General features: G+C 54.9%; 1 protein-coding gene across 1 annotated transcript; it reads left to right on the top strand.

The window, feature by feature from the left end:
• The first annotated feature begins 337 nt into the window (after window positions 1–337).
• CEBPA (CCAAT enhancer binding protein alpha) lies at window positions 338–2,975 on the top strand. The gene has a single exon (XM_054588984.1). It carries the CDS (start codon window positions 476–478, stop codon window positions 1,553–1,555), a length of 1,080 nt encoding a protein of 359 aa, XP_054444959.1. The 5' UTR covers window positions 338–475; the 3' UTR covers window positions 1,556–2,975.
• The last annotated feature ends 11,997 nt before the right edge of the window (window positions 2,976–14,972 follow it).

Here is a 14,972-nt window from a genome sequence, read left to right as displayed (position 1 = left end):
CTCTGCGCGGCGGCTGGGTGCTCCCGGCCTCCCCGGCTGTTGGCTGAAAGTGCGTGTCTGGCGGAGGCTGGAGGAGGGGGGCCCACCACCGACCACGTGTTGGTAGGGGGCCCAGCTCGGCCGAGGGTGGGGCACCGCGGGCGGGTCACGGTTCTGCTCCCCGCGCTGGGGCCAGTGGGCGTTGCGTCGCGGGCTCTCCCGCCAGCTCTGCGCTCCGGCCCCACACACTGTCTTCTCCTGCGAGCAGGCCCTAAGACCCAGGAGGCGCCGCTCGCTGTCGCCGACGGCTAGACACTAGAGGGCGACAGCGACCCCCTGGTATAAATACGGGGCCCGCGCGGGCCTGGCCATTCGCGACCCGGAGCTGCGCGGGCGCAAGCTAGTAGGGGCTCCCGGTGGGCGGCGGCAGCAGCGGCGCCCCGCGCAGCCTGGAGGCCGCCGAGGCTCGCCATGCCGGGAGGACTCTAACTCCTCCATGGAGTCGGCCGACTTCTACGAGGCGGAGCCGCGGCCCCCGATGAGCAGCCACCTCCAGAGCCCCCAGCACGCGCCCAGCAGCGCCGCCTTCGGCTTCCCGCGGGGCGCGGGCCCTGCTCAGCCCCCCGCCCCACCTGCCGCCCCGGAGCCGCTGGGTGGCATCTGCGAACACGAGACCTCCATCGACATCAGCGCCTACATTGACCCGGCAGCCTTCAACGACGAGTTCCTGGCCGACCTGTTCCAGCACAGCCGGCAGCAGGAGAAGGCCAAGGTGGCCGCGGCCCCCTCGGGAGGCGGCGGCGGCGGCGACTTTGACTACCCGGGCGCCCCGGTGGGTCCCGGCGGCATTGTTATGCCCGGCGGAGCGCACGGCCCCCCTCCCAGCTACGGCTGCTCGGCAGCCGGCTACCTGGACGGCAGGCTGGAGCCCCTGTACGAGCGCGTCGGGGCGCCAGCGCTGCGGCCGCTAGTGATCAAGCAGGAGCCGCGCGAGGAGGACGAGGCGAAACAGCTGTCGCTGGCCGGCCTCTTCCCCTACCAGCCGCCGCCGCCGCCGCCGCCGCATCCGCACCCGCCGCCCGCGCACCTGGCTGCCCCGCACCTGCAGTTCCAGATCGCGCACTGCGGCCAGACCACCATGCACCTGCAGCCCGGCCACCCCACGCCGCCGCCCACGCCCGTGCCCAGCCCGCACCCCGCGCCGGCGCTCGGCGCCTCTGGCCTGCCCGGGTCCGGCGGCGCGCTCAAGGGGCTGACCGCTGCGCACTCCGACCTCCGCGCGGGCGGCGGTGGCGGCGGCGGCGGCGGCCCGAGCAAAACCAAGAAGTCGGTGGACAAGAACAGCAACGAGTACCGGGTGCGGCGCGAACGCAACAACATCGCCGTGCGCAAGAGCCGGGACAAGGCCAAGCAGCGCAACGTGGAGACGCAGCAGAAGGTGCTGGAGCTGACCAGTGACAATGACCGCCTGCGCAAGCGGGTGGAACAACTGAGCCGCGAACTGGACACGCTGCGGGGCATCTTCCGCCAGCTGCCGGAGAGCTCCCTGGTCAAGGCCATGGGCAACTGCTCGTGAGAAGCGCGGCGGCGGGACCGCTCTGGGCCGGCCCCTGGCTGGGACCTAGGGAGTGCTTTCGGGTCTCCGGATCTCAAGACTGTCAGAGCCGCGCACGCCAGGACTAGGAGATTCCGATGCCGCCTAAAAGCCTAGCCTGCCGCGCGTGCCCCTTGCCTTCCTCTGCGCGGGACACGGTGCGTCTAAGATGAGGGGTCAGGCAGTAGTTTCTCCCTGTAAAAAAGGAGAAGCGTCGTGGGGCCAAGCCGGGAGCCTGGCAACTCTAGTATTAAAGAATAACCTTGTGCCTTGGAAATGCAAACTCACCGCTCTGATTCCTACCAAGTAGGGGGAGCAAAAATGTGCCTTGTCATTTTATTTGGAGGGTTCCTGCCTCGTTCCCAAGGCTGCAAGGCTGCAGCAGGCCCCCATGAGAGGAGGAGGGGTGCAGGCCCCCTGCAGGAGGGAGGTTCAGGGAGCAGAGATCCGGGGAGCCAGTGCCCAGCTGCTCCTCAGCTCCTTGTCCTTGGAGGGGAGGAAACACGAGGATCTGGGGCTTTGAACCCATGAAGGTGGAGGGTCTGTAGTTCCTTGCCTCTCACCTCCCAGCCTGCAACAGGCTGGGCTCCTAGGGCAGAACTTGATATTAGTGTCACGGGTGGGAGACCTCACCGCCAGTCAGACCAGAAAGCTAGGTGTGGGTTAGCTACGAGGACATATGTTCGTGAGAGTGGCGGCCTGGTGGAAGAGGGGACCTGGAGTCCGGTCTGGGGGTTGGAGGAGGGGTGAAGGGACACTGGGACCATCAGCCATGTCTGTCCTGTATGTCGCCAGCATTGCCATACAAACATGAAGCACAGTCAGTCCATCCCAGAGGGACCCAAGTTATGAGAAGCTTTCCAAATATTTTGCTTTATCAGCCGATATCAACATTTGTATCTGGCCTCTCTGTGTCCCAGTGGTGCCTTGTGCAATGTGAATGTGCATGTCTATGCTAAACCACCATTTTCTTCGGTTTTTGTTTTGTTTTGGTTTTGCTCAGATACTTGCCAAAATGAGACTCTTCGTCAGCAGCTGCAGGGAGGGTCTGCGGCTCTCTTTCCTTTTGGTTTTGGGGTTGCTTTTGCTCCCAGAGGAACCAAAGAGGCGAGATGGGCTTCCCCTTTCCCCTCAGCTTTCCCTGGGGGTGGCTGTGGGCCTCGGTCTCCTCCTGCCCCAGGCTGCCCACAGGCTTGTCCCCCGCAGAGGCCCTGGCTCCCGGTCTGGAAGGGAGGCGCCTCCAGCCCGCACACACAGATCGCTGGGCTTGGGAGCAGGGAAGGACGGCTTGGTTCTCTTCTTTTGGGGAGAACGTAGAGTTTCATGCCAGATGTTTTATGTATTATATCTATAATATAAATGTATCAAAGTAAATGTTGGTGTCTTTTTAAAACCAAAAAAACTACTTCCGTGGTTTTCTGTGGGCCAGGTCGCATTTGTAAATAATCACAGCAAATTTTCTGGCTGAGATCCTGACTTTTATTCACTCTCCACCCACCTTGAGCCCCTCTTTACATTAAAGGGATGACTTCTCCCAACCAAGGCAAATAAATGACAGAAGGAGGACAAGGCTCCAAGCTGAGAATGCCAAAGCTTGAAGAGAGTCTCCTGACTGGAGACTTTTGGGGGGTGGGGGCTGTGGGAGCTTGCTGTGGCCTCTCATTGGCCCTTTGGGAGCAGAGAGGCACGGAGAGGGAGCACCCTGCCCGCCATTGCCACGGCCTCTTCGGGACTTGGGCAGGACTTGTCCAGGCTCCAGGGGCCCTTCGGCCACACTCACTTAGAGACACTCACAGCTCCAGCTCCAGAAGGGCCTCCTTCACACCTGCCTTTGCCCCTGGGCAGGCAGGGGCAGGCAGGCCTCCGACCGTAGGACCCCCCATGTCTTCCCCTTGCTCTGGGCCATGTGGCAGCAGTGTACCCCAGCAGGGCCCTGAAAGGCAGCCTGAAGACCGAGTGCCCCTCCGCCGGCCTTCCATACCTTCCCTGCCTGAGCCCACCCAGAAAGGGGGTCCACAGCCTGCAGTGGGTGTCTGACCCTTCCCCATACCCAGCAATGAGCCAACCCCAACATCCACGCTGCCCACCGTATCCATCCTGCAACAAGCCCCCACTTGGACAACGGCCCTGGGAGGACAGGCGCGCCGGCACCCTCTTCGCGGCAGTGATAGCCAGCCAAGGGAGGGTATACCTTCAGGCCTGAAAGAACAGGGCCTGGGAGGAAGTGACGCAGGAGGCTGGCAGGGTCTTCTGAATTTACTCTTTCTGAGGGCAAAAGGCGAAACACTTTTTACCTTCTGTTTCCACCCCGAGAGTGTTCACTTGAGCAGCTTATAGTATATGCCAATGTGGGCTGGGACAGTTTCAAGAAATTACACATTCTTTTTAAACTCTGGAAGCTTTGGCTTTACCTGACTGTGAGGTTAATGGGGGTGACTGCCCCCCTTCCTGCTCCCCCCTTTCTGTCTTGTGTCTTGCCGCCTCCTCACCCATGGCCGCCCTTGGCAGAGGAAAAGCCACGAGCCCAGTGAGGAGGCGGCAGCCTGCCCGCTGCCTGGGAACCAAGGAGGCAGAGCCCCACCGCCTGCCTAGAGGCCTGGGGCAGGCCACAGCTTGCTAGGCCCCAGCAAACCCTCTCTGAGTTCAGTGCTAATTCCAGTTTTTCTTGTTTGAGGGGACCAAGCCTTGGCTTCCCCCTTTGCCCCCAGAACAGATCCCAGGATGAGAGGGGGAGGGGCACCCCTTCTGCCCTCAGTCCCCCCCCTCCCCTCCCACTGTCCCATCCCCAGGGATTTCCTCTTTCAAAGCTGTCAGCTCATGAAAGTGCACCCCTCCCACGGCAGATCCTGAGGTCCAGGGCAGGTTTGGTGGGGACGAGGTGGATCCAACCACAGCCAGCCCCAGGAAAGGGATGGGGTTGAGAGGCCCCCGAGAGATAGAGCAGCCTGCCAGGGGGAGGGGGCAGCGTGGGGTGAGCCTGTCCAGCTCATGCTCGGTGCCAGCCAGAGAGGCCCCTCGGGAGAGCCACTCTTTGCCACCCACTGCTTCCTGCAGGGCCCCCCACAGTTCCCCTCCTGACTTCAGCCTTTATGAAGAACCACTCCAAGAGCCTGGCACCAAACTCACCCCAAGTAGTTATTGGATGCCTACCGTATGCCAAGGCCTGTGCCTAGGATGGGGCATTCATCTGGGAACAAGGAGACTCGGGTCCTATTCCTGGGGATCTCACAGCCTTCTGACATCTCAGTGTGTTTTAAGAGTGATAAATGTGATAAGAGGAAACTCAAAGTGTGAAGAGAGGCCACCAAGGAAGGCTTCCTGGAGGCAGCAGCTTTGACCCGTTGCAGGCATGGACCCAATCCAAAACGCCTGGATGCCTCTGCCTTGCGCTTTCCCTTGAGAGTTAGCAGGCACCTCACCCCCTGGGTGGGCCGCCCCAGCCTGGTGTCCCCAGAGACTATTGTTCAGGGGAACCAGCCTCCAGGGAAGGAGCAAGGGCAGAAGGGAGAGAGGGAGGCACTCCTTTGCTGCCAGATGCCTCCTGATGGTTTAAGCGTTGTCACGAATGTCACCCTTATCTTTTGCATCTCCTGGGAATCTGTGAGCGAGGGGTTGGGCCCTGACACCTGTGATGAGCCATTGGGACTGGCGGGGAGTGTCTGCCCCTCCCAGGTCTTCCGCCCCCTCCTTTCCAGGCAGGAACCTGCCAGGCCTCCTCCATGAGCAGCTGATTTCATGGGAGGAGATGGGGCAGTGGGGAGAGAAAGAGGGCCGTCACTCCTGGTGTGGGCCAAGAGGTGGCAGAAACCCTGCCCTTGCTGAGCCGGGAGGCCTCCTTCCAGGCACCAGCAGGCCTTCCACAGACACAGGGCAGGGTCCTTGTCTGGACAGAGGGGATCTCCCATCCAGTTCTTTTTTATGCTGGTGGGTAGAGGTATCTTATTTTCTGTCATTTTTTAATTAAACTAAACCACCAACACCTTTGAAAGATCTTCCTTATCCCTATAAAAGACTTGTAGTATCTCCCATCTCTTGACACCCCCATTTCTCCGCCTCCTGCATGCCCCTCTCTGTGGATGGAGCATTTGACGTAAGCAGAGACATAGGAAAGATACCGATTCACTATCAAAGCATCTTAGTCCCATCCCAGAGCAATTAAAAAGCCAGATGGAATCTCTGGGAAATCGGCATTAATAACACGAACAATCTGTGCAGGCCGGCAGGGACCCAGGAGCCTCAGGCGGGGGCAGGGAGGAGGCAGGGGTGCTGGAGCATGAGCTCCATGGCTTGTGACCTGCCTGGAGGGGATGGGGCCAACGCAAGGGTCTGCCTAGGTGGGGCCTCAGCTGGGCTTTCCCCTCCGGCCCCTGCAAAGCCCTCTGTGCATCCTGGATCCTGGTCGCTGCAGACAGAGCCAAACAAATGTGGAACCCATTACTCAGGCAGCCACAGCCTTGGCCAGCCCCACTCTGGCACCCAAGAGCTTTGCTTCCCTTCACTTTTGTTTTTATTTACTGTTTTTCTAACCTTCTTGCCCTGCCCACTAGGAACAGGCCTCCCTGGGTGACCGCTCCCACAGATGTCCTTTCTCTTCATTTGCTGTGCCCAAGCCAAACCTGAGAACAGCAGGCAGTATTGGGGACCTCATGGGACCCGCACCCAGAGGTTTCCACTAGGTTACATAGTGTTGGGCACTTGCAGCAAGGCCAGATGAGCCTGCAGAAGCCAGTAAGATTGCTAGGGGAGCAGGGCACCAGGGTCCACACTGCCTGGCTGCCTTGAGGGACCCAGAGGGGGCTCGGTGAGGACCATAAGAAAAGAATCTTTTGCTGTTCTAGGCAGATCTGAGAAGCCAGACTCTTCTATAGCCCCATTTTTCAGACCGTGGTCTGGAGGCCCACCCAGGATGGACGCAAAGATGTAGTTTTCTTATATTTAACAGGCTGAGATGGGAATTGGCTTGTTTTTAAAACATCCCTTGTGATTCTTATGTAACCAGAGAACCATTTTCTGACCTTGAGTCTTCCCCGTCTCCTTGTCCCCACTCTTCACCCTTACCCTCAGCCTCCTGGAAACTGCTCTCCCCAAGGTCACCATGAGCTCCTGGAGCCAAATCATGTAAATTCACCCAGGAGCCTGCCTGTCTTGGCCTCCTACTGAATTTGGCCCCAATGGGTGTTCAGCATCTGGGGGGGCAGGTCTTTAACAAGTGTGTAAATGCATAGATCGTTCTGCAACTCATCTCTCTCCTTCTTTAAAAAACATCCTCACCCTCTCCTTGCCATCCAAGGGTTTGTTGCGTTGGCCTGAGATGCACTAAGCAGGGGCCTGAGGATCCAGGGTCACCATTGTGGAAAGCAACACAAGGGCACCCGATATAAGGTTTATTCTACATGGGTCATGGCATCTATGAATGTAATTTTTTAGTGCAAGAATCCTAAGAGAGGTAAACAACCTGTTGCTAGATAATGCTCTGTGCAATTCTTTTTACCACCAGAAGCAGGGCCTAGCCAGGCCCAATGCAATGGTCATGCTCTCAGGGAGAGTGTACAGGAAGGAGGCAGGATTTTGGGGAGAGGGGAGGGCGGGGGGGGAGAGGCAGCGCTATGCGCTCCAAGGCTGCTGGAGCAGGCAGCTGGGATCTCGTGTTTCTGCGGTAAAAATCTTTCAAGCCTCTGTGTCTCTCCAGGATGACTGACAAAGCCTTTACTGAGGGACTATGGCCCAAGAATGGGACTATGGCTGCCAGTGGCCAAATGTTGTGGCCTAGGACCGGGACATGCCACCCAGTGGCCCAGACAGGTCTTAAAGGGAACCATCATGGCCTGTCCAAAGCCTCCTATATCTGAAGATATTTCTGCTCCTTGGCAAGCAGCAGCCAGTCTTTCACCAAAAGAAAGTCTCTCCTTCCCAAGCAGCCACTGACCTTCGTGGGTCTCACTGGTGAAGAAACGTGTCTGACTATGGCAGCCTTTCCCTCACGCTTTGGGCAATGGTCCCAGCTGGACACGGCAGCATAGCCCTTGTTTACGAACGGGGGCAAGGCCGTGTCAGGGATGGGGCACCTGCCCCAGCAGGAGTCACTGTGACCTTCCACATCAAGTTAGGACCCATGTGAAGTGGCCTTGATGATTTACAATTTGCAAACACGTTTTATTTGATTCCTCAGTTTTGCTAGAGCAATTACAGTGACTAAGCATGACAAATCGCTCCCAACACGGTGTCTCTGCGCTGTTAGGAAATGTGTTTGCTTCACTATTTTGCCTGGTGCAGTAACATTTTAAAAATAGACTCATTCACTGTACTTGAAGGCAATTTGTTCTAAATTTTCCCACTAATTTGATTTTAATCTGATATTTAAAATTCATCTGACCACATTCCTACTGATTTATAAGGAATAAGCCCTTAACCCAGGAGTCCACAGGACAAAGGACTTATCCCAGAACAATTTGAAATCACGGGTGGCTGGAATGCTTAAGACTGTGTCTAATTCAGCAATGCAAGTGCCACTCGCCTAGGGCCGGTGACAGTGAGTAAAGGCTAAAGGCCACTGCTGCTCTCCTGTAGAACCTGGGCACGGAGTGGGCCAGCAGTCATCACTGAGCAGACGCATTGAGCCCAGACGCCCTGGCGTGGCGCATGCTGGAGGTGCGCAGTGAGCTGTGTTCTGCGTGGGGGCAATTTGCTCACAGGTGATAAGTAGGAGTTTCCTCTTTCTCCCATGCCATGGTCAGGATGGCCTGCCTCCCGCGGGCCCTGTAGCACCGGTACCAGTTGACTCCTGGCTCTGCCTCTTACTAATTCTGTGGCCCTCACCAAGTCCCTTCATTTCTCTGAGCTCCCATTTCCTTTTATGCAAAAGGTATGCAAAACTAGTACGTGTCATCAAGTTGTTGTGAAAGGTGAACAAGCAAAGCTTGTGAGATACTTGGCTCAAGCTAGTGAGATTGCCATTGCTGTGTGTTAGGGTAGGAGGCAGAGTGGGAGGGGGCGGCCACACCTTGGTCCCTGCCAACTCCCCTGGAAGGAGACGGTCTTGTGAATAATTTACGGCAAAATCCAGTACCCAGAATAATCAAGTTCCGGAAGTCATTTTAATGTTGCTTAGAATTTTTTTTTTTTTTTTTTTTACCAGGATGCCTTTCATTTGCTCTAACAAGCACTTAGTGAGCTCCTCCTGGGTGTACAGTCCCCTTGCCAGTGACCTTAAAGGCTGAGTCTGAGGTCGAACCCTCCTCCACTGCTCTGGGCAGAGCGAGCAAGGGTGCCCGCGTGCTTGTTGCAGTAAAAGATTCTTGATGCAAGTGCAGAATCCAAGGTGACGACTCTTGCTCGATGAGAACAAGCATTCTCACTGGGGCAACAGCCTCCCCAAATCCTGAGACTTTCTTTCCCAGCCCCGGAGCCTCCCCAATAACTCCTTCCTATTTGGGAAGCTGGAACCTCAATGTGTAGGGTGGCCCTGCCCTTCCAGTGCTGGTGGCAAGGGAGCAAAAGGATTTGTTATGTGTGTCCAGGTCCAGGTGACACCTCCTGCCCCCTCGTTCCCCTCAGTCCCCCACTGGGTCATCTTAATACTTGGCCAAACAGCTGGCTCCCATGTGCCTGGCCTAGCTCAAGCCCAGGACATAAGGAGGGAGGCTGCCCTCCGCCCCACAGGGAGGCCTGACAGGACTCTCACAACCAGGGAAGCTCCTAGGGGTCTGGAGGGGTAAGGAGGGGGCCACGGAGGCAGGTGGGAGGAGGCCTTGGCCAAGCTTCCCCAGAGCTCGGTCACTGATAGGAAATTGCTCCAAAAACCTACCCTGCTTTTCCCTTTGCTGGCAGGAATGCCACCTTGAGAGTTACTTGAGTTAATGAGCAAACCCCTCAGGCAAGGAAGGAAGGCAGCCCTTGGACAGCCCCCCTCCTCACTGCTCAAGCACAGGAAACAGTTGGATACCACTTGTCAAGGGAGGGCAGCAGGTACAGAGAGGGGCCAGGAGGCCTTAAATCACTGGCCCCTCCCCAGCCAAGCCAGCCAGGCTAGTGCAGGGCAGCAGAGAGGAGAGAGAGCAGGCCTGAGCTGTGGGCGACCCCACGGGATAGAGGGGCATCGAGCAGGCACAGGCACAAGTGTAGGAGTGTGCCGTGACAGCATGAACTTGGGGCTGATTCTGGGCCTGAAGCCGGAGGAGCTTTCAGGTCCAAGAGGGGCAAAGGGTCCTCCCAAGAACAATTCCCCAATTCGCCAAGGCCCGGCCGACCTCTACCTGAGGAGCAATCTCACTGGGGAGAGGTAGAGGCATGTGAGTCATGGGCTGGGCCCCTGAACCAGGGGAGGTGGGGATGATGGCTCTCAGCCCGAAATGTGTCAGAGGCAAGATGAGCATCTTGAGTGATGTGCACTTTACATAATTATGTAGGACAGTACTGCCCGGGGTGTGTGTGAGCCACACGAGAAAGGGGAGCAGCCCGCCTGGGTCCTCTACTCACTGTACTGCACCCAGGCTCACCAGGGGCCTGGCCGCTCACCGCGGAGCCCGCCTGCCGGGGCCAGAGATAGGACCAGGGTGGGGCAGCACCTGGACCCCAACACTGCATCCAGTGAAAGAGTTGAACCTTCTCCACCCCCAAATCCACACTGGAGAGTAAAATACTCATGTTTTCCTAAGACTCTCATTATTGGCTTTATTCCATGACACCCTCCCCCTCCCCCGCCTCCACCCAACATTCCTTAACTTAATTTACTTTAGTTTTTAATTTTTAAAATTAAATCCATTGCATGTTGTTTGGAACATCTTTGAGAATTTTAGAAATTGGAATGGCATGTCCGAGATATTGTAGAGCCAGGTTTGGGGGCCCACATGCTCCCCTATCTTTACTCTTCATGGGCTGGGAGGTCAAGTTCAGTTGGCCATCCTGTTCTGCTTTTCCCATGAGACAAGACACTGGGACTGGTACCCACACAGCACAGTGATCTGGAGAGTCTGCCGCTGGGGCTAGGAAAATCTGGCCTGTGCTGGACGGCCAGGGTGGGACCAGGGCCTCCATGAAACCCTGTTATGGAGCTGCTCTCAGTGGCCAGGCTCGATATTGATTATACAGGGCTGGGCCTTCATTTCCACCCACTGGGGGCGTGAGACCACAGATGTCCTCACCACACACCTGCTGTGTGACCAGGCACAGGTTTGGCAGCCTCTCTGTTTGAGCATGTCTGAAAGGTGTGCCAGGATTCCCAGAGGCAAGATGATGAATGGGTGTCCCTCCAGAACAGAACAACCACAAGAACCTGATCCCAGGACGAGTCACATTAAGGAGGACCAGGACCGGGTCACCCTGCAGCCAAGAGGGGAGTGTGAGTCAGAAACAAATTACCCACCTGCCAAGTCAGGTCACTCTCCCGCCCAAGAGAGCTCAGGGTTCGGAGCCAGAGGACTGCAGAACCAAGGGTTGGATGAGTCCTGTACTATCTCTGGGATCCAGCTTCTAGATCCTCTCCATCCAGGTTGTAGGTGATGTTGGCAGGCTAGACAATGAGAGACATCAGAGCTCCTTGGTCCATGTTGAGGCCTGGGGTTGGAGGACCCTATGGTCGTGCTGGCATCATCAAGTCTTCTTCAGTTACTGCAAAGGGACACTCTAGCATCACCCCCTCTTTCAGATCCTCCACCGCAGCCATAAGTAGATCATATCAACCAACTGGTTAATAAGTCTCCACCAAACACTCCTGAGAGCCCAGACCAGAGCTCAGTCACAGGGAGACTGGAGTCAGAGGAGAGAAGGGGCACAGTGTGTAGGAGGAGGATGTCCTGTAGGACGAGTGACTTTCTCACTCCACCCACCCATGCCACTGCACCCCAGTTGACTATGGAGGGACCCTGGAGAAGGGTGTTCTGCTCCCTCAGTAACAGGTCAGTTAGGCCTGTGGGAGGGAAGAAGGAATAGGAAAAAGTAGCTGTGGTCATCTCAGGGCTGCCCAAATGGTTCCTAAGAAGGCAGAGGTGATTTTCCACCTTCTTCTGGCATCTTTTGCTACATTGAACTTGGTATTGTACAACATCATGGCCCTTGGCCAATAGCAGAATGGGTCCAGAATCTTCCATCAGTATTTTTTGAGCTCCGGGTTGTCTGAAACATGGAGCTATATGACCAAAAAACAACTTACCACTAAATGGTTCAGTGCATGCCTTCAGTCATTCATTCATCAGTTTCAGAAAATCCTTACATAGTAATCTTTAAAACACTGCCTCTGCACCATTACCTCTCTCCTCTCCCTCAGAGACAGTGTGAACATGTGTTAGACCTTCTCTTCCCTTTACCTCATATTGTCTCTTCTGTATTTTCCTTTTGTCTCTTTGTGCTATATTGTGGTCATTTCTTCTGACTTCTTTTTGGATTTCCTCATTTTCTTCTCAATTGTGTTTACTCTGCAGTTAAACCTCTCTGTTAAGTTCTTGATTTTGGTTACTATAGTTTTTATTTCTAGAGATTCAACTTGATCCTTTTTTCAGATCTACAATGTCATTTTTTATAGGTTCCCATTCCCTGCAGTTATCTTTTAGAATGTCATCTCTTTAAACATTATGTGTACAATTCTTTTCTAGTCCATAATTTTAATTCTTAAGGGTCTATTTCTGTTTCCTGTTGGTTATCCTAGTTTTAACTCATAGTGTCTTATTTTCTCTTGTGTCTGATCATCTTTGTCTATATGCTGGTCATTGTTTTAGAAAAATTGTTCGAAAGAAAAATTTTAGATTTAGGACAAAGGTATCTTACACTAAGGAGCATTTTTTTTCTCCTGCTAAACATAGGGGAATACTGCTAGTCCAGGATTACTTTAATCAACCTTAAGTCTGGAGGTTCCCTAGCCCACCCAAGAGATGAGAACTTAGATTGCAAGATCATGTGAGAGCTGGTCTCCTTCTGGTTCACCTTTATCCTGAGGGTGTAGCCCTTCGGAGTTCCACATCAATGTGGGTTGATGTCTTATCATATGGCCCTACCTGTGTGAGCTCTGGGATTTCTGTCTCTCTCATTTCATGAGGCCATCAAAATAAAATTCAGATTTTTGAAGATTAGAAAATGTCTCATGGAAAAAGTGGCTTCTACTCTTGCTTACCTGTCTGGATGTTTCTCCCCTCAATTTTGACCTGGAAATTTCCTTTTATACTGCTGTCTCTTTAATGTTATATATATTTAGTTTATTCAGCATTTTTAGTTGTTTTCAGTGCAAGGATAGGCCCAAATAATCTAGCCTGCTGTTACCAAAGCTGGAAGTTCTTTCTTCAGCCACTTGGCAAATGTTTTGGGGGCACCTGCTAGGTGCTAGGCACTGTGCTGGGCAGAATAGCAAACCAGACTGACAGAGCAGGCTCCTGTGGTGATCGGCATCTCTCTAGAGAGACAGACAATAAACAGAGAGTTACTCAATTGATTCGTTAATTACAGTTGTGACACATATTGTGAATAAAGAAAGTCAGGTGTGATGAAAAGGAGACTTCACCTGCTTTGTGGACTCAGGGAAGTTGTTCTTAAAGATGTGATTTTTAAGCTGAGATCTGAAAAATTGGTAGGATTTATCAATTGCTGGGGGTTGGGCCAAGAGAATCCAAGCAGAGGGAACAGCATATACAAAACTCAGCAGTGGGAAGGAACACGATGTTCTGGGTTCTGAAAACTGTCCAGTGTGACCACAGAGTGTGGAGCAGGGCAGGGGGTGGAGGACAAGAGGTAAGGCCAGAGGTTGGCTGGGTCACACTATCACACTTGCACAAGCAGGGGTTCAGACTTTGGTCAATGTGCCAAGAGCCACAGGAGCCGTGGAGAGCACTGAAAAGTGGAGGATGCATCGTGGTGGGCAACACCTTGGTGGCACAGAGGTGGACAGATTCAAGAGAGATTTAGGGGGTGAGAGGAGAAGGGTTTCCACAAAACTTGGCCATAGGATTGGTCCAGAATGTCTAACCCAATCACTCTGGTTATTCTGTGTTTGCACTCAGCTCCAGTCCACTTGTACCCTCTGCCCCAGGAGCTGGCCACTGTGGGCCACACTGAGGGCCTCCGGCACATCTGGCTTCCTGTTGGCTTTTGATAATGGTAAGTGCGAGCAGGAGATCAGAGTGGTGAAGAAGACGCGGGTTGGAGTGTTTCATCTCTGCTCTCTGCCTGCTTCAGTGCCCCATCTGCATGTCCCCGAAACTACAGCCGCCGTCAGGTGACTTGTCCTCTGCCCTCCACGGATCCAGTTCTCACTGGGCTCTGGCAGCACTGATGCCTCACCTCGCCCCCGGAGCCCTACGTGGTGACGATTGCTGCTGTCAGGGCTTCAACATCCCTTCTTGATTCCTTCAACCCTGGTCACACCCCACAAATAGTCCCTTTGTTAACATCCCTTCACTGGAACCATTAGAGCCAAGTTTGGTTTCCTGCCAAGACTCTGAGTGATCACCAATACTCAGGGTTTTTTTGCTTTAAAGAATCTGGAGAAGCAAATCTGTCTGGGATTCCTGGAGGGGGGCCAGCCCCTCATGGCAGCCAAAGGGGTGGGTCAGAGCCCACATGAAGGCCTGCTGCCGGCTGCGTTCTGTAAACAAACACCCGCATGCATGCACAGCGAACCAGAGCCAAATGACAGCCACGGCTGTGACAATTTTATAGAGCCCCAGTATCAGAGAGGACAGAGGCAATTAGGAAAATTATAAACATATCTGGTGTCTTCTGTCTGCCCGCACAATCTGTGCATGTGTCTGCTGGGGGTGCCCCCACCCCCGGGGAGCTGCTCTCCAATCTGTGCTCAGATAGGAAGGTTCCCAATACTTCCTAAAAGACGTGTCCAAGTGACTGAGGTCAGAGTGCATCTGATTTCTGGGTGGACTCAGTGGGCCCAGTGTTGTGTGTCATTCAGGGCCAGGAAGAATCCGAACTTGGCTTGCCTGCCACCCACCCTGTTTCTGCCCTTTCCTCTGCCTTTAGCTTCCCTCCCAACCCCACCGCCCCGGAGCTAAAGTTTGCCTCCCTTCACTTTCACTTGGGAGATGAGAGCTGGGAACACAGTATTTACTGAGAGGTGACAGATGCTTGAGAACTGTGTTCCCAAACCTTGGGGGCATACTCCCCACCTGCCTCCATGCTGGGGGCTCCAGCACAGAGCCAGGGCAAGGGAGGAGGAGACGGAAATGGGGCCTGACGGCAGAGGTTGCCGGGATGGGGGTGGGGGTCAGGGAGGGCCCCTGAGGAGGCAGTGTTCAGTGGAAACAAGAAAGTGACAAGAAAGATCAGGCACTCACAGGATTTCTCCAGGTACAAAAACAGGCAGAGCAAAGCTCCAGGGAAGGCCAGCGTGGCCAGATGACAGGGAGGCCTAGAAAGTGAGGCCGAGGGGGCGCAGAGACCAGCTCCCTCGAGGCCTCATGGTCGG

The sequence above is a fragment of the Pteronotus mesoamericanus genome, unplaced genomic scaffold (genome assembly GCF_021234165.1).
Source record: "Pteronotus mesoamericanus isolate MK-2021 breed Mesoamerican mustached bat unplaced genomic scaffold, CSHL_Meso_final scaffold_165, whole genome shotgun sequence".
NCBI classification, from domain to species: Eukaryota; Metazoa; Chordata; class Mammalia; order Chiroptera; family Mormoopidae; genus Pteronotus; species Pteronotus mesoamericanus.
Note: the sequence above shows the minus strand (reverse complement) of the source record. Positions and strands in the feature narration are given on the sequence as shown.